The sequence below is a fragment of the Lepidochelys kempii genome, chromosome 10, assembly GCF_965140265.1.
Source record: "Lepidochelys kempii isolate rLepKem1 chromosome 10, rLepKem1.hap2, whole genome shotgun sequence".
Taxonomy (NCBI): Eukaryota; Metazoa; Chordata; order Testudines; family Cheloniidae; genus Lepidochelys; species Lepidochelys kempii.
Window position 1 is genome coordinate 43,413,655 of NC_133265.1, and position 18,084 is coordinate 43,431,738.

Here is an 18,084-nt window from a genome sequence, read left to right on the forward strand (position 1 = left end):
CACAGTTTTGGAACACAATGTCCTACGTGTCACAGATCTTCAAATCTTTGCTGTCCATCTGTCCCGAAATAACCACGAGAACCAGCGAGTATCTTAGGGCAGAGACCCCGCCCTGGCCCCCTGTGGTGAAACATCCTACAGGTGGTGAACACGGGGCAGGGTGCCCACCTGGGCGTGTCCTGGCAAGTCCCTGGCTACAGACTCATAATTGTAGGTTTCAGAGTAGCAGCCGTGTTAGTCTGTATTCACAAAAAGAAAAGGAGTACTTGTGGCACCTTAGAGACTAACCAATTTATTTGAGCATAAGCTTTCGTGAGCTACAGCTCACTTCATCAGATGCATACTGTGGAAAGTATTTCACTTCATCGGATGCATACTGTGGAAAGTGTAGAAATACTTTCCACAGTATGCATCTGATGAAGTGAGCTGTAGCTCACGAAAGCTCATGCTCAAATAAATTGGTTAGTCGCTAAGGTGCCACAAGTCCTCCTTTTCTTTTTACTCATAATTGTGTAGCCCCATCTGTTGCCAACAGGGGGCGCCTGGGACACAGCTACTCACTCTGGGCCAGCTTTTAAAGTGTTCAGCGCCCTCTGTTGGGGCTGCATTGTCAGTGCCATTTAGCTTCAGTGGAGGCAGCAAGGCTGAGGTTTCCAAAGGAGTCACAATTCCCATTGAATGCCATGCTGCTGTGATACGCCCCACCTGCCTCGGGGCACCACCTTTCTCAGCAGGATAAAATCCTATAGCAAGGGGGTGTTGGGAGCTGGGAGGGGGGCTGAGCACTGCGGGGGAGACTCTGGCCTGTTATTTCAAACCCAGCAGACCTAGAAATCACTTTACAAGCCAGCCATTGGCATGCAAATATCTCAAAGGTAAAGCAAGGCCAGGCGGCCAGCATCCTGGTGATTTTGGACATGCTTCTACCTTGGTCTACTTGTATCTTGGCTGCTCAACAGGGTCAGACATGGTCACTGCTTGGCTGGGAGACCTCGGTGGAAAAAAACGTGACGCTCCAGGAAGTGGCAGGTAGTGCTTCCCCTCTGAGTCATGCCCAGGCTTCAGGAGAGGAAGGATAGCCTTGTGGTTAAGGAGACGGACACAGATTTGGGTTTGATTCCTGCCTCTGCCACAGACTTCCTGCCTGTTGGGCAAGTCAGTTAATTCTCTCTGGCCCTTGGATCCCCATCTGTGAAAAATGGGGATAATAAATCTTTCTGACCTTGCAGGATGTAAGCCGGATAAAGCCATGTTAGTGGGGTGAAGGGGCTGTAGAAATAGCCAGACAGCACAGGGTTAAAGGAAGAGGAGTCTAAAGATGTTAGCCTAAGCCCTAGGTCAGAGCCCATGTGCACTAAAAGATGCTTAGTGCACATGGAGTGGAGCATGAACAGGTGGTCCACCCCCTCCTCTGCAATTTTACCAGCCTGTAGCACTAATTAGACCATCCTTGGGGCTGGTCTAACTTGTGCCTGCAGGTACTGGCTCCCAAGGAGCCACTCCACAAGCGCCAGTAGCGAAAATCCCCAATGGCTGGAAATGGGACATTACATGGGGAGGGCTTTGAGTTATAACAGGGAATCTTTCCTAGGTATCTGCCTGGTAGGTCTTGCCCACATGCTCAGGGTCTAACTGATCGCCATATTTAGGATCGGGAAGGAATTTTCCCTCGGGTCAGATTGGCAAGAGACCCTGGAGGTCTTTTTCCTTCCTCTGCAGCCTGGGGCATGAATCACTTGCAAGTTTGGTGGATTTTCTGTAACTTGATGTCTCTACATCATGATTTGAGGACATCAGTAACTCAGCCAGAGGTTGGGGGTCTATTACTGGAGTGTGTGTTGGGGGGGGTAAGGTTCTGTGGCCTGCAATGTGCAGGAGGTCAGACTAGATGATCACTATGGTCCTGTCTAGGGTGACCAGATAGCAAGTGTAAAAAATTGGGATGGGGGTGGGGGGTAATAGGTGCCTATGTAAGAAAAAGCCCCCAAAATCGGGACTGTCCCTATAAAATCGGGACATCTGGTTCCCCTAGTCCCGTCTGACCTTAAAGTGTATGAGTCTATGAGTGCATTGTGTAGCAGCTAACCTTAGAACAACTGGGGCTGGGCTGTCTAAGCCAGCTGTGGATTTCCCTATGCTAAGGGACTCCTTTGCTGAGGGCAGCATTAGGTAGCCACTGGACTCCTGCAGGAAAGTAGGAATCCAAAAGAAGTACCCCATCACCCCCCAGAAGCAGATGCTGAGGCCAGAGGGGTTGACACCCAGGACTCACAGGGACCCATGGCTGGCAGTGGGAATGATCACTGCTCTCTGGCTAAAGGACAGCTGGGCAGCCCCTACTCTTTTCTAGGCAAGCCAGTTCCCAGAATCCCCACTCACGAGCTCCTATTCTCCAGTTCTGCTAGCCATTTGGGACTACATTTCCCAGGATGCCCTGCACTTGAGCCTCCCACAACCAGCTGACTATGAACCCAAGCCAGGGAATGCCTCTTTGGAAACAGCCATTGCTCCCAAGGGGAGAGCGCACGCAGCACTGCTGAGAGCACACAGCAGGCTTCCCGCAGTGCTGGGCACCTGAACTGACGGGACACCTTCAAACAGCAACCCTGCCACCGCATGCCTGGAGAAGAAGATCTGGCTGACCCTCAATGAATGGAAATGAGGAATCCCCCCTTGTGCTAGGCGTGCCCCGTCACAGCCTTGGCCAGCTTTGGCCTGTAATGGGCAACCGATGGTAACAGGGTGGGGCTTTGGACTTGTCCAGTGGCTATCCAGATTTCTGAGTCTGTTCCAGCCTGGGCCTTTAGCTCAAGCCATGACAGCACCTGATCTAGATCCCTCAGTCCTTTGGCCAGAGGACGCAGGCAGGGGCATTATTGCAAGTGGGCATTATCAGTTCCTCTAGGGAGGAGCAGAGGGTACCAGATGCCCAGTGAAGCCTCTTTTCTAGCAGGGTTCCTGGCCTCACAGAAGCACCATGCTGGTGTAGATGCTAGGAGATGTAAAAGTGAGGTCCTGAGCATTCCTGGCCATCAGAGATCATCCCGGGGCCCTTTTCACAGTGTCAGGGAGCTGAGCCCTGGGATCCTGGCCAAAGCCCACCTCCCCAAATTCCCTATGGCAATTTCAGGTGGAGGTTGGATCACCCTTGGTTACCTGATGGGGCAGTGTTGCTGTGCTCTGTGAAACAGCTGTCCTGACTCACCCCAGAAGGGGCTGCATTTCAGGAGAGGGTGAAGTGATCCCTGGATAAGGTGTGTGTGGACGAAAGGTGAGAAATGCTTGTAAAATAAGGGGACAGATTTATCCCTGGTGTAGTCATTGGCATTACATCGGGGATGAGTTGGACCCACCCTCACTGTCCGAACCCCGGCTGGATGAAGAGCAATCAGTCATGCCCTTTGAGATCAGTACTTACAGCTGCTTCCACAGCTGATCGCAGGGAGAGCAGTTCCTCATGGACTCTTAGGCCATTAACCCCTCAGTGGCTGAAGTCTTTTAGCTACTAAATGACTGAAAGGTAGCGTCTGTCTTGGGGAAGGGTGTTTGTGCGGGGGCAACTGGGGAGGAGACACCCACCTCTGGGTCTAACAGTCTGGGTCAGATCCAGGCAGGGACAGTGCCCTGCACTCTGCCCCACACCCCGTCATGTTGCCCAGCCTCACTGTACAGCCCATCCCTAGTCGGACATGGGCATTGTAGGCCCTTGCGTGGGGCCAGCTCCTGGAGCCATGTAAGGAAATCAGCTTTCATTAAAAACCAATAGGAAGATTCTGAGCCCCCTGGCTGGGAAGAAAAGCTTGAAAACATGACCTGGGTGCAACAATTTCGCCTGCGTTTGCAGAGACCCTGAGATAATAGCTCTGAGAGCCCCAGGCAGCTCAAGGGAGTGTTAACCTCCAGCCCTACTGCTCTGGGAGCCCAGCCAGCCTCACCCCAACAGCATGAGAAGAGCCCAGCCCCAGGCAGATACACCCCAATTGTGGGGGTAAATACTGCGGGTGCCCCCTGCCTCCTTGGGGGACAGAGGGTATGCCTGCTGCATCGCCCAAGGGGAGGAAGACTTGGGCTGCTCCTGGGGATATGGGAGTCATACTGCTGCCCCAGCCTCTCTGGGGGAGGGGTGACCCCAACTGGAGGTGGGGGTAATGGCATGAGGGTGTGGCTGTGCTCAAAGGAGGGCCTTGTCTCAGGGCAGCCTGCTCCCCACAGCCTGGTCCGATCCCCATCTCCCCACCTTGGCAGCCTAGTGCTGCTGATTTGTTAATCTGGAGGGATTTGCTTTAATCCTGGTGTGTTTGGCTCTGCTCGCTGATTTCAATTAACCAGACCTGGCTAATGCACTCCGATTGCCTTAGATCCAAGCCTGTTTCCCCTCTCCCTGGACCCAGCACTGTCCTTGCACAGCGGCCAAATCCACATCACCTCATTTGTGATTTAGACCCAGTTCCGTGGACAGGCGGGGCCTGCAGCTTTGGTCTCCATGCCAGGGGAGCCAGTACCGAGTACTGGGCCCCTCTGGGTGGACAGCCAAATTTCGGTATCGATTCCCTGGGGCTTACAGTCAGTCTCCATGGCACATCCAGCCCCAGGCTTCCCCAGGGGCAATGCCAGTGACGGTGCCAATGCAGTGGTGGTTGTGGTGCCGTGTTAGGATGCAGTGAGACTGCTCCTCTGCCCACAGGTGGTAGGAATGATTGGACTGACTCCCTAGTAATAGCAGAAACAGCATGCAAGTGCCCCTGACAAGAGAAGGTGATGATAAGAGACCCAGCATGAGGGACAGACATGTTGGAGCCTCTTTGGTGCCCCCTACCCAGGGTCTTGCTGACCCCTCCCTGGCGAGGAGCGCAGGATTCACCCTTGTTAGGCCTCCAAGACTTGGGAGTCTGCAGGTGGCCAGTGAAGAGATTTGTTTGCTGCGCCCCAGCCCAGCACGCTCTCCAGGGCGTGGCGGGGTCAAGCCGGGCTCTGTGTGGCTCCTGCAGCATCCACAGGGTGAGATCCTGCTGCCCAGTCCTGCTCTCGGCTCCCCGGCAGCATCAGTGAATGGCGCAGAGCGGGAGCTGAGCACAGAGCGGGACTCTGCTGGTGAACTGGGGTGATGAGGGCCGAGCTGGAAGAGGGCAGTGCTAGAGCTTCAGGGCATGAAAGAGGCTCAGGAGACGCAGCGGGGCGGATGTGCTCAGGAGAGGCCATTATCCAGGATCACTGCAGAGCGGTGGGAGTCTGCAGTCTGCCTGGCCAGGGTTTCGCTGAGGACTGGCTATGGCACACCTGCCTGCGTACCTTAGTCGCCCCTTTCCGTGCTGCCATGTGCCCTTCGCTGCAGCTGGGGAGAGGCGCCATGTCAACTCCGTGCTGGGTTTGTCGTCTGGGCAGGAGCTCTGGCTTGGCGTCTGTGCAATAACTGCCTTCTCTCCCCTCCCCAGGCTGCGCCTTCCTCACATACTGTGCCCGGGACTCTGCTCTGAAAGCCCAGAGTGCGCTGCATGAGCAGAAGACGTTACCTGGGGTAAGTGACACCAGCTCGTTCTTCGGGGAATCGGGAATGGCCGGTGGGGCAGAGTCCGCAGCCCGACGTGAGTGGGTGGCATCTGGGCAAACCTTAGTTCACTACTTGGCATATGGGATCTGGATCGTTTGTCAGAGTAGAGTGAGTTCAAGCCAAATCCTCAGTGCTGTGCCCTGCGAAATCCCGTTTACTCCAGCTGGGGAGCTGGCCCCATGCAGCTGCAGCTGTTTCAGGGCTACGAATTCTGTGCTGGCTGAGGCATCACTGGGGTTATTTTTTGGTTAATTTCCTTCATTCAATGAGGCCTGCCGTAAACCCCCTGGGTTTTCTCTCTGTTTGGAAGCATCTCTCCTACTCTCACATACTGGTAACCGAGCAGCACCCCAGTGGCAGCCAGGCTGCTAGCCCCAGGGCCAATGTCGCAGGTGGAGGGCAGAATCCAGATCCCCAGGTATGTGGGGTTGCATCCAGGTTTAGTGCATCTCCTCTGCCTCCCTGAACTGAATCCGCTTGTGAGGAGAGAACAGATCTGGGAGCAAGTGGGATACGGGCCTTTGGCCATTTGCTATCATAAATTCTACATTAGCTCCTTCCCTGGTAACTTCAGCCTCCAATGCACCTGAGAAGTGCTCGGGCTGTTATGTAATTTTCCTTCCTGTGTGTGTCAGAGGAGATTCATCCCACCAATTCATCCCATGCCCAATCCAGAATGCAAGAAAACCTGGATTTCAGCTTGTAGGAGTCCAGTGGCTGCTTCTGCATGGGATCCTTCTTATTTACAGAGAAGGGGCGATTCAGCCCCTGGGCAGGGGGCCAGCACGAAGCCAAAGCTCTGCTCACATCTGGCTGATGCCTTGGCCCCCTGCCCAGCAGTGAATCCCTCCCAGAGGTGCAAAGATGCCTGGAAATCCAGGTGTGAATATGAACTACCAAAGCAAAATAACACTACTGATTTGAAATGGACTGAGGGGGTAGGACAGCATGCCCCTTGGGGCAGCTCTCGCCTCCCTGTGGTCAAATTCTCTGCTCAGCCTGGCCCTGGGGGCCTTCGCTCACTTGCGGGGAGAGAAGGGGATAAGATACAGTGATCAGTGTTTTGGCAGGCACCCAGTGAGGTAGGTTTGGTGGGAACAGGAGGTCCAGTTCCACTCAGCCTAGCCCATTCCCAAGGCCCTCGGGCTGTGATGGTGGGAAGACCAAGCTGGCTTGGTCCTCAGTTGCGGAGGAGAGCAGAGAATCTGTGTGTGCAGCACCGCGCTCCCGGTTGGGTTGTCGGCGGTGGGCGTCAGACCTGGGATGGCAGGCAGGCATCTCTGTTAGCTAAGGCTGTGGCATCTTCACCAACCTGTACCTGTGACTGGGCCACCATGCAGGGAGGACAGAGCTTGACGCAGAACGAATCACACATGGTGCGCATGCCTGTTGCTTTGGTACCAATCCATGAGTCAGAAGTGGCTGATGATTTTAGGGGAGCAGCCCTGAGAAACCTGAAAGCGTACTGGTTCCAGGCAGTGCTGAGCAGCCACCCACATAGTCTGACCCCGGTCAGGGATCTCGGCTTGGGCACCCAAAATCACACGTCACATTTGCAAATCTTGGCCGGGGTGACTGGGCCAAGACTCGGGGGATGTGTGGCAGAGCCAGGAATTGGATTCTGCTCTCCTAAGTCCCCGTCTGGATCCCCAGCCGGAGCCACGGCAGAAGGCACTGAGGCTCTCCTGAGAAAGGCTGTTCTCCTGAGCTCTCCAGCCCAAGGCAGTGCGGGTGCGTTCAGCGCAGGCGGCATCTGAATGTAGGCATGCTCACATGAATCTTCTACCTCGCTACATGCAAAGTGTCCAGCCCAGGCAGAGATGGGGGCTGTCGCAAGGATCTCGCTCCACCATGTCAGGCTTTGGTTGGGGTTAAGAGGATTCATTCTGAGGGAAGCTAAGAGGGGTACAGGGATGCATGAGATAACACAGGGGCAGGAATAACAGCAGCTTGCTCCCCTCTGCTGCCTTCCCTCTGAGGACTCACAGAGCTCTACAGACATGAATGGTTAAGCTTTGCCCCCTCCCCCACAATGGGTTAGGCCTTGTCCCCATTGTACAGATGGGGGAACTGAGGCACACAGCAGGCTTGTGAGTTGCTCCCATAGGAAGTCAATGGAAGAGCTGGGAATAGCAGCTGGGTCTCCTTACCGCTCTGCCCCACCAGTCTTGTGCCTTGTTAACGTGTGTTAAATATGAGTACAGACTGTAGAGAAGACAAGCTCATAATGAACAGCCCAATGTCCATATGTTCTCGCTAGTGTGCCAGAGCAGCCAGTAGATGGCAGTGTTGCAATCAGCCGTGCTCAACTGTGTGTCATAGCCTCAGTACTGCTAAGAGATTCATATGTAGTTCACATGGTGGTGGTAGGGAGGGGATGCTTTTGGAACAGAGGGTTTATAGTTCAGCTGTCGGAGCAGCTGTGGTGTCTGAGTACTCATGGTGAATGTAGCTTCTTTATGTTGTTGCACTGTGCTCAGCAGTAACAAATATTGGGGTCTTGCAGGTCGGCTTTTCATCAGAGGAGAAATGATGGGGCGGAGTCTGGGTGTATTCCTAGTACAGCTTGTTTTTTACACGTCACGCAGCAATCCTAGAAGAGAGGTGGTCCCATGCAGCATGCAGGCAGTCCCCTCTCTGCAATCGTGGCCCAAACTCCAATGCCCGGTGCCCAGGGGACAGCTCAGCAGCAAGAATTAACTCTGGTTAAAGAGCTCAAGGCACAGAGCAAACTCCTATGCCATTTGCCACAGCTCCCCAAACAGAAACTGCATCACAAAACTAACAGCGATGCAGCATTTCTTCCAAGACTGCTTGCATGCTTAGAAAAACCTTGTCAGTTCACCACCCAGTGACCCCTGCCACAGCGACATGTAATACATGGCTCTGTCACCAGGGGTATCTTCTTTCTTCCCTGATGGTGTTAAGTGTTTATGCTTATCACATACTCCTCTCCCTGTCGCCTGCATCCGAGATCACTAAAGGTATTATCCATCCATGCTATCCTTTCCATCTCCACTCAGTAGACTGCCTGGAGTGCAATGCTATAAACACTCATTAGCTCTCTGGCCTTGTGCAAGTCACACAATTGATCTGTGCCTCAGTTTCCCCATCTGTAAAACAGAGGGGGGGACTCCCTGATGGGAGAGTGGTGAGGTTTTGTTAGTGACTCTTTGCAAAGTGCTGGGAGATTCTCGCATGCTGGTAAGTGCATGGTTAAAATGACTGCCCCCAAGGTATTTTCCATTGTGAACTCTTTGCGTGTTGGGGAGTCTGCCTCTCTGGCTATAAGTTGCCTAGTATAACAGGAGCTGTGGGCACTCTGGGAATATCGATATTAAATAATAAGGATAGGAGCAGTTCGCTTGTGGCTAGAGCTGTGGGGGGAGAAATGTCCATGAATGGGACTTTTGGTAGTGACTTAGCTAGAGGGCCAAGTCACTGCAGCAAGTCACCTCTATGGCAGGAGGAGGGCAAAGGTAACTGTGGGGATACTGAGGCAGATCCCTGTAATGCTGGGTCTTGCTGCAAGGGGGCACTCTGTAAGTCAGTGAGGCTGTACCCCACAGTTATAATTAGTGACAACAATAATTTTGGAAAGGAGATAAGACCTTATGTGTCAGGGCTTAACCAAACTATTAGGGATCACGGTGAGACCTTGGGGGGTGGGGTGGGGTGAGATTATCGCACAACTGCCTGCTGTGGGGGTTTTTGCACCTTCCTCTGAGCTGCTGGTGCTGGTTACTGCCAGAGACAGGATATGGGCTAGATGGGCCTTGGGTCCAGTCCAGTTGGGCAGGTCCTATGTTCACAGGAGCACCCAGTTTTTAACAAACTTTGGAGAACTCTGTCCGGGCTTGTCATCCAGAAGGTTTGTAGCAGAAACCAGATTCTGGGAGCTCCCCTCCTCCTATCAGAGAAGAGAAACACCAAGTCTCCTCCACCTCCAATCAGAACACCTGGAGTTTCACATGCTGACAAGGAACAAACCAAAGAGTGCTTGTGGATAGGAATTATTTCAAATAATGCCTCAATTGGAGGAAAGCCAGGGTGGCTCCGGGAACACAAAACCCGATGGCATGAGTTGAGGAAAGGATCTGTTCTAAATGATCCAGCTACAGCACCTGGGCCTGTCAGCAAGAAAGTCAGAGCTGGGCTCGCATTGGCCACCTGCCGAAAGTGGATTCTGGCTCAGTTCCCTGATTAGGGACTGATCATAGCTTCACAGGTCCTGCACTGTACTAAGGGCTTGAGCCCATTCCGCTATTATTAGTGACAAAACTCCCACTGACTGCAATGCAAGAATCAAGCCTTCAGCGTCTTCTGGGAGCTTTTGAGCATCCTCAGCCCCCCTTGACTCCAGTGAAGATCAGAATGCTGAGCACCTCACAGAATCAAACCCCGAAGCCCCAGTTCCTTAACTTTATGCACATGCTTGAGTCCTTCCCTGTTGAGCAAAGCTCTTAACCACAGGCTTAAATCCCACTGATTTGATGGGACGTAAGCTCACGCTTATAGCTAAGCACATGCGTCAGTGTTTCACTGAATTGGGGCCTTGATGAGGAAACAAGCAGGAGACTGAGGCTCTGCCTCCACTAGAAATGGTCCAGCTGCATGGTTGTGTTGGAGACACGACTGGGATAGAAGGGGTAATTAATCCAACTCTCCGAGAGGCAGTAGCTGAGTCAATGGAAGAATTCTGCCATCAGCCTAGCAATATCCAAACCAGGGTTTAGGCGGGATTAATCACATCGCGTAGGGCATGAAATGAACTTTGTAGTGTATACCAGCCCACAGCAGACATATATATAACAATGGAGAGTGTAAAGGAGGCCAGTCCAGTTCCTGCGTATCATGCCCATGATACAGTGACTTGGGGATTGTCGCTGAAATGCAAAGGCAATGTGTTTGTAAAGCACTGTGGTTAGTAGTAGCCATTTGCTTACCACCTCACCCGGACAGAAACACGTCTTTGACAAATTTCTGTCACAACCTTTTCTTTGATGAAAAACGTCTCTTCAATGGAATAGAAGTTTCTTTTTTCAGCAAAGTTTTTTTTGGGGGGAGGGATTAATTTAAAAAAAAAGTTGGTTTTCAGTTTTTCAGTGAAAACTGGAAAATTTTCATGAAAATTTTCAGGAAAAAATGTTGAGTGTTTTTTTTCCACTCCAAAATTGTCCCAGAAAATCAAACCCCTCTCTTTCTCAGCTCAACTTCTGACGCAGTGTTGAATCGACTTCTGGAACTCATTGCTGCAGGATGTGACTGAGGCAGCTAGCTGAGTTTAACCAAGTTAGGCACCTAGGAACAAGAGATTCTACAGTGACAATAGCCAGGGTAAAAAGGACAAGTTCTCTCTAGACAGCATCATGCTTCAGGGAAACAGCTGCTCTCCAGCAGGGGTCAGGTGCAGAGCAGAGGTCATATGACTGAAGTAGTGAGCAGAGGCAGGTGAGCAGACTGGATGGTTTGTCCAGTATTGCAGGCTGTGAGCTGGATCCTGCCAGGTGCTGAGCCCCGCCATTTCCCCTCATTCCAGAGTGTGTTTGTTAGCCAGAAGCCTGTTCTTGGGATCAGCAGTTTGGGAGGTCATTGCAGACCTGGTGAAATGAGCTAGTGAAATGAGCCTGCACAATTGCTTCTCCTCTCCACTGGCTGCTCTAAGACCCCACCTGGGGCAGAAGAACTCCTGGGAGCGAGTCAAGGGGCAGGATCCCAGCCATTGAATCGAGAGTGAGGGGGCCATTCTAGGCAGAGAACTGAACCAAGTGCAGGAGAGAAAGCTGCAGTGACGGACACTGCCTAATTTAATTGTTCCGGATTTTGTTAGATCCTCCTCATTTCACCTGTGGCTTGCTCTGCTGCTCCCTGTCTGTCTCTGCTCTGCAGATGGAAGAAGAGTGGTGAAGAACTCAGGAGTCACTTTCTCTGGGACAGTTAAACTGTATCTGTAATTCTACTGCTTTGGCCAAGCCCTGAGCCTTTCCTGGCATGGGGCATGCTTGGCTTACATCAGAGGAAGGCATTTTGAACCAGGGCTGAAGGCAGCTAGGTAAGGCGCGGAGGACAGTAGAGCATCAGCCATGCAGATGGATCCACGAAGGCCCGGCTGTGTGATGGGTTTGGATTCAGACTGGGTCTCGGCCCGAGCGCATCGGAGCGCAGGAAGCAGCCCTTGATGGACTGTGTGGGAGATCTGGGGAACTCTGCAACGAGGCTGGCCAGTTGCACTTTGGGAACCTCCTGGGGAAGGTGTTAATTGCTCTGGGCCTTGGTTCGGTTCTTCGTACCCTCTCCTCTCAGCGTGGGAAGGAAGGGGCAGGGGAGATGGTAAGAGACAAGAGCAATGAGAATGAGTGTCTGGGATGGGACTGGGGAGGTGAAGGGGGTTGGGCCTAGGAACCAGGGACTGGGAGTAGGTCTGAGCTGCTGCCCTCTGGAAGGGATCTGAGCGCCCTCTAGGGGCAGCGCTAATCACACCACTGCTGCGCTCAGGGGATGCCCCGTGGATGGTACCACCTTGATCCTCAGCCAGGCGGGGCAAGCGTCTGTGGAGAGTGGCAGAGCAGTTTGGAGCATTGTGAGCAGTGCCCCCAGGCCTCTACCCCACTTAGGCACCCTCTCCTCGGGGTGCAGGGTGCCAGCACAGAGCCCATCGGCCAACCTCAGGCAGGGCTTCCAGCTCCCCTCCCACACCTCTCTGTCCCTTCTCCCTCCCCCAGTCCCTGATGGGGCTTCTAGATTTCAGTTCCCAAGGCCCAGATTCTGAACCAGGCGCCGGATTGGGCCATGGTGGAGGATCAGTGAGCCCAGGAGGGCGATGGAACTGACAGGATAGTGGGGTGAGAATTAAGGAGAGGCAAATCCTCTTGAGTGACCTTTGACTTCCCTAATGGATATTCAGGGAGGCCCAGCTATTCCCTTGCTCCCCCCACCCCCCTCCACTCTTCTCTGCTGTATCCGGCCACTGGGGGGCAGGTGAATAGGCAAGACTTTATGTCATCCCTTCAGGCTCTTCAATGGAAGCTGGCTGGCCTGCTGCCCTTTCTTGTTCTCATCCAAGGTACAGTCCCACCCCACCCATTCTTCAGCCTGGGGCCCCCAAAATGTTCCTCTGAGACCCAATATAGCTGCAGTTAGCCCTGCCCAGCTTCCAAGTGCATTGCAGTATAGTGCTGGGAAACCTCCTATCACGTGGGGCATCTCCGTGTGCCCAAACTCATCCTATGGCAAGTGATCACATGGAAACATGCATCCCATGGGAAGAGACCACATGGAAACACGCATCTCATGGCAAGTGATCACACGGAAACACACATCCCATGGGAAGTGACTGCATGCAAACATGGATCATGCAAAACAACCACATGCAAACGTGAGTCACATGGGAAATGATCATACACAAATACTATTCATTTCTCCCCAGCAGCACAGCGCCCCCAGCATCAGGTCCATGAGGCCAGGGCCACTTATTGGAGTGCCACCAGCACTCCCAGAATCTGGGTGAGCTATGGAGTCTCTGGCCCAAGTGTCAACCCAACCTGCTGCATCTTAGCTTGGGAAGTGGGCTAAGAACCCAGCCCGAGGGGGCAGAGCTGCAAACACTCAGCTCTGTGGACTCCAGTGAGGTCAATCCCACGCGACAGGTGAGAGCTTCGCTCCCCGCAGCTCCTAATCTGCGTGGGTCTTGCCAGCTGAGCCCTACATCCTGCTTGAAGAGAGGCTGCATGGAGAGCTATTGACCTGCTGTTCTAATTGCCTGACATTCTGTTTAGTAAACCCTAATTACTGCAGCCAGGAGTTAAATGGGAGGCTGTTAAACGGGGATTGACAGCTGGGGCCGGGGACCTAATTACAGACGTTCCTCGTGCCCAGCACGAGTGTGCACTGCCGCTGTTGCCTTGGAAACACACAGGCCCCACATGGCGTGTGGGAAGGAAATTGCAGGCCTCAGACAGCCAGGCCCGGTGGGTGCTTGTTCTTTAAGTCTGTGTGGGCAGGTGTTTGCTTGATGCTGCTAGGCGAGGGCAGCACCCGGGGGGATCATTAGCGTGAGGCCCGTGTCACTGCTGCAGCAACTTTGGGGGGCTCAGACCAGATGGAAGTGGTGTTCCCCTGATGAAATGCCCAGAGGGGAAGGCAGGGCTAGCGGTGAGCAGGGTGCTGGCGCTTGACGCAGTCAGTGCTCCATGCCCACTGTAAGGGCTCGTGACGATATCCAGCCCCAGCTGTAGCCCAGCTGCGATGCCAGGGATGGAACGGAGGATATGGCAGCCAAACTGGCTGGAACGCACGCTGTATGGTGGGGGCGCCGGACACTGCTTTGCTGGAAGACAAGCGCAGGAGGATGGGAGATTAGAGTGCTGCTTGGTTGTCAGCCCTGGAGCAGGTACTATATGGCAAGAAGCAGCAGACCCTGCTTCACGCCTGACCTGGAAGGACTGTCTGTGAGGCTGGGAGGGAAGTTTGGCCTCCCATAACCTGTTCCATCCTTGGTTTCTCAGCTGGGGCTGCCATGGGGAGCAGAGGCTGAGAGTGACCAACTCATCGGCCACGAGGGGCCCCCAAGAGCTGTCAGGGGGGCGATTCTGAGCCATTCTGCAGCTGAGCTGCAGAGTTGGGTTCCTGTGGTGAAAGGCTCTATTGCTATTCCACTGGCACACAGGGTACGTCTCTACTACAAAAAGCACCGGCGACAGCGACTCTCCGACCCGGGCCTACAGAGTTGGGCTGACAATCTGGTGCTAAAAATTCCCACTCAGGCTCTGACACCGGGCCAGGGGGTTGGTCTCTGAGCTCGACTGGGAACATCTGCGCAGCGCATCTTAGCGCCATAATGTGAGCCCAGCGAGCCTGAGCCTGAAGACCTGCCTGTACTCACTGCTGCGGGAATGTTGTTTGCAGTGTAGATGAACCCACAGAGGTGCCAGCTCAGATCATGGCTGAGCACTAGATGGACACACAGACAGAGTGTAACAGCATTGCTTGGAACTGGCTAGCCCTGTTCAGTAAGCCCTGTTTGTGCCATAATTAGCTGCCTCCCAGGCTCAGGGGCAGGACTGGTGGAGGTGGGTGACAGCCTGAAACACCTGGGCCTCAGCGAAGGGCAGAGGACCCAACTTAGAGAAGGACCCACAGGCAGCAGGTTGGGTTCCTGTTGAAGGCCTAGGAAGGACTCTGGGGAAGCAGTCTAGGAGTCAGTGCCCTACCCCAGGGAGGAGATTCAAAAGTAACCCAAAGGGGTGGGAATGGAGCCCAGAGGGCATGCTGTAGGCAGCCCAAGCAGGGTGGAAAAACCTCATTACCGTGGAAGGGGATCGAACTCTGTAGGGGCTGCACCCTGTGAATCCCTGGGAGAGACAGAAAATTCTGCTGAGGGGAAACTGAGGCAGGGTGCGCCTGCAGCCCCATGCTCAGCCAGCAGGGGGTGTTACAGGGCAGTATACCCTGTGACACAGCAGCTGCCCCAAAGAGCTTACAATCTAAACATACAGACATGGCAGGAAGTATCACTGTCCCCAGCTTCCAGAGGGGGAAACTGAGGCACAGAGAGACTAAGTCACTTGCTCAGGGGAGCCTGTAGTAAAGCAAAGAATTGAATCCTGGTCGCCTGAGAGCTGGACAGTGCCTCAATCCCTCTTCCAGCTCCCATTAGCCAGAGGGAGCAGGCATTTGTCAGTAATCCAAGCCAGGCAGCATCCCGATTTTGATTTGTGTGGCATGGGCTGGGAAGGGTGTCTGAACTCAGCTGCTGCAACAGGGATCGAGGCACGTACGTGTGCCAGGTGCGCAGACCTTTCACAGCTGGTCACCTTTCAGGCTGAAACGTTCTAGCTTTCGCAGAGCGTGGTTAAAATGGCACTGCTGCTGCTTTGAGTCAAAGATTGAACAGAAAAATTCCTCTCCCTTTTGTTTTAAAGGTGGGGAGGGGAGAACCCCCTTGCCATCCTTTGCTGGGTTAGCTAGGGAGCCCCTGGGACTTGTGCTGGCTTGCTCCAGGATGATTTCTCTATGTCAGGCAGCACCAAGAGGATTTCACAGGCTGGGAACGGGGGAAACTGGTTAGCAAACCTGCTCTTATAGGTTCCAGGGTCAACAGGGACCATTCTGATCATCTGGTCTGACCACCTGCACAGCACGGGCCAGAGGCCTTCCCTGAATTAACCCCTGCTTGAGCTAGAGACGATCTTTTAGAAAAACATCCAAATCTTGATTTGAAAATTGCCCGTGATGGAGAATCCACCCAAGCCTTGGTCAGTTATCCCAGTGGTTAATCACCCTCCCTGTTAAACATTAATGCCTAACTTCCAATCTGAATTTATCTAGCTTCAGCTTGAATCTTGTTATGCCTTTGTCTGCTAGATTGAAGAGCCCATTGTCAAATTTTTGTTCCCCACGTAGATACTAACAGACTGTGATCAAGTCATCCCTTAACCTTCTGTTGGTTAAGTGAATTAGTCAGAGCTCCGTGAGTCTCACTGTAAGGCAGGTTTTCCAGCCTTTCTCTGCTGAATACCCCACACCCTGAGCTCAGAAAGCTGGCCTGAATCTACCCTGCAGTTCCACTTTAAATGAGCCTCTTCCAGACTCTGTCAAAATGGCTGCTTGTACTCCACCGTTTTGATTGTGGTTTTTAACAGGGGCAGCTGAGCCCTGACAAACTCCGTGCCTGGGTGGGTTTGCAGTATTGTGCATATTCCCTTTAAGTGTGGGTGTCTGGAATGAGCATGTGCGAAGTGAGGATGATGGCAGAGCAGCCCGGAGGTCCACTGTCACAGCCACCGGTCTGGGTGTAGCAGCACCGTGCACTGGGGATGCACTTAGCAATGCAGAAATAAAGGTAGGGATTAAAGATTCTTTCTGGGGTGAGCTCAGAGCACGCAGCTCTTTGGAGATGTCTGCAGATGCTGGCAACTGGAGATTGGGTGGGAAGCTGGGGACTAGCAGGGCTGTGCGTTCATTCTTTACACGTCTGTGCAGATTATGTTTCATGCCCTCTTTTTGATAAGCAAACCAGGGGATCTAAACCCTGCAGTGGTCCTCCCTTTAGCAGGTCCCGGCTGTTTGAGGAAATATACTGTGGATTGGTGTCCGGAAACTGCCTCCGGACCAGAGCTCCCGGTCTCTGATTAGATCCCTCTCCTATATTATGTTTCCCTTTCGTGTGTGTGCCCTGGTGAACTGGCCCTTCAGCAGGGGTGCCTGGGGACCAGCGCTGGCTATCAATTGCTGCTCAGCATCTGGCGGGCAGGGTGTGAAGTGGGGTCCTTTCACAGGGCGAGTTTATTCCATGGGTTCTGCTCCTCCTCTCCTCCCCAGCACTCCCACTGAGTCTCGCAGGCCTGATCCATCCCCACCCCCTGACCTGATCCAAAACCCACCAGAGTCTATGCAGAACTGGTTCTTGACCTCAATGGGCCCGAGCGCCTCAGAGCTGAGAGGGATTAAGCGCAGCTGTAAGAATCAGGGGGCGGTGCTGCATCTCGGTCCAGGTATTCCAGCATCAGCAGGGCAAATAGAGACAAAGGGGGCCTCTGCATACACACAGGTGTGGACTGTGGGGACTGGCTCCCAGCATGCAATGCTCCTTCGTGGGCTGGGCGGCAGCCCTGCGGAGGGGGCACCGTGCTCAGAGTTAGCTAGGGCAGAGAGGGGTTGCTGGACAGAAGTCAGGCATTCAGCCACAGGGTCCTAGAGGCTCCCCAGCTGGACAGCGGGCTAGCCCCACCACAGAGCCAGCTGTGGGGGTCGGGGCACTTGCCTTGGGTTCGCAGATCTGGAACACGAGGATCTGATTTAGTTATTCCTGATTTACACCAGTGTGTTGGGGGGGGAAATCTAGCACTGCACCATGCTTTGGGGTGGGGGTATACAACAGCTCTCTCACTCACACACACACGTGTACACAACTGCACACACTGAAACCCACAAGGCTGGCTAGATGCAGAGCCACTTGCTAGCCATACTGGGCTGCACCCCTGATTCTTGCATCTTCTCCTGTCCCCACCCCTCCAGCTCTGAATTTCACTCTTCCTGATCCGGGGGCTGGTCCCCTTCTGCCAGCTATGCTCCCACCCACAGCAGGTAGGCGGGGGTGTCCCTTTACAAACTAGCTCCCCCATCTGTGGTGTCCCTGCATGGCTGCTGTTGGATCCCTGCAGACTGGCCCCGCTGGCTGAGTGTGGGGAGAAGCTGGGCTGGGGAGGGAGCTGGAAGGAATGAATGGTTCCCATGCCATCTCCGGCTCTGGCAGAGTGGGGAGATGAAACAGGTCTGAGCAGCTCCCCCGGCCCCTGTTGTCTCTGGGTTTGGTTAGCAGCCTGCTGCTTGCTTGTGAGTGGGATAACGGGGTGGGGAGGTTGCTGGAGTGTTTTTCCCCGGGGTGGGGGTTCTTGGGCCAGTTGGGAGAGGGAGCTGTGACATGCTGCCAGTGTCCTGGAAATTCAGATGAACAAGAGGGAATGACATTAACCCAGACTGAACTCGGGTTAAGCCCTTTGGGGCCCAGTGCAGTCATGTCTGAGTTACGTGGCATT

General features: G+C 53.7%; 1 protein-coding gene across 19 annotated transcripts in view; it reads left to right on the forward strand.

Annotated features, from left to right (window-relative positions):
- CELF6 (CUGBP Elav-like family member 6) overlaps positions 1–18,084 on the forward strand; it is a 235,746-nt gene that overhangs the window by 14,479 nt on the left and 203,183 nt on the right. For all 19 annotated transcript variants that reach the window (XR_012161215.1, XM_073363131.1, XM_073363139.1 and 16 more), the window contains exon 2: positions 5,433–5,515. Coding sequence is in view for 18 of the 19 variants with exons in the window: in XM_073363131.1 (XP_073219232.1) it covers positions 5,433–5,515 (83 nt within the window). In the remaining variant the exon portion in view is untranslated. The remainder of the gene's footprint in view (positions 1–5,432; positions 5,516–18,084) is intronic.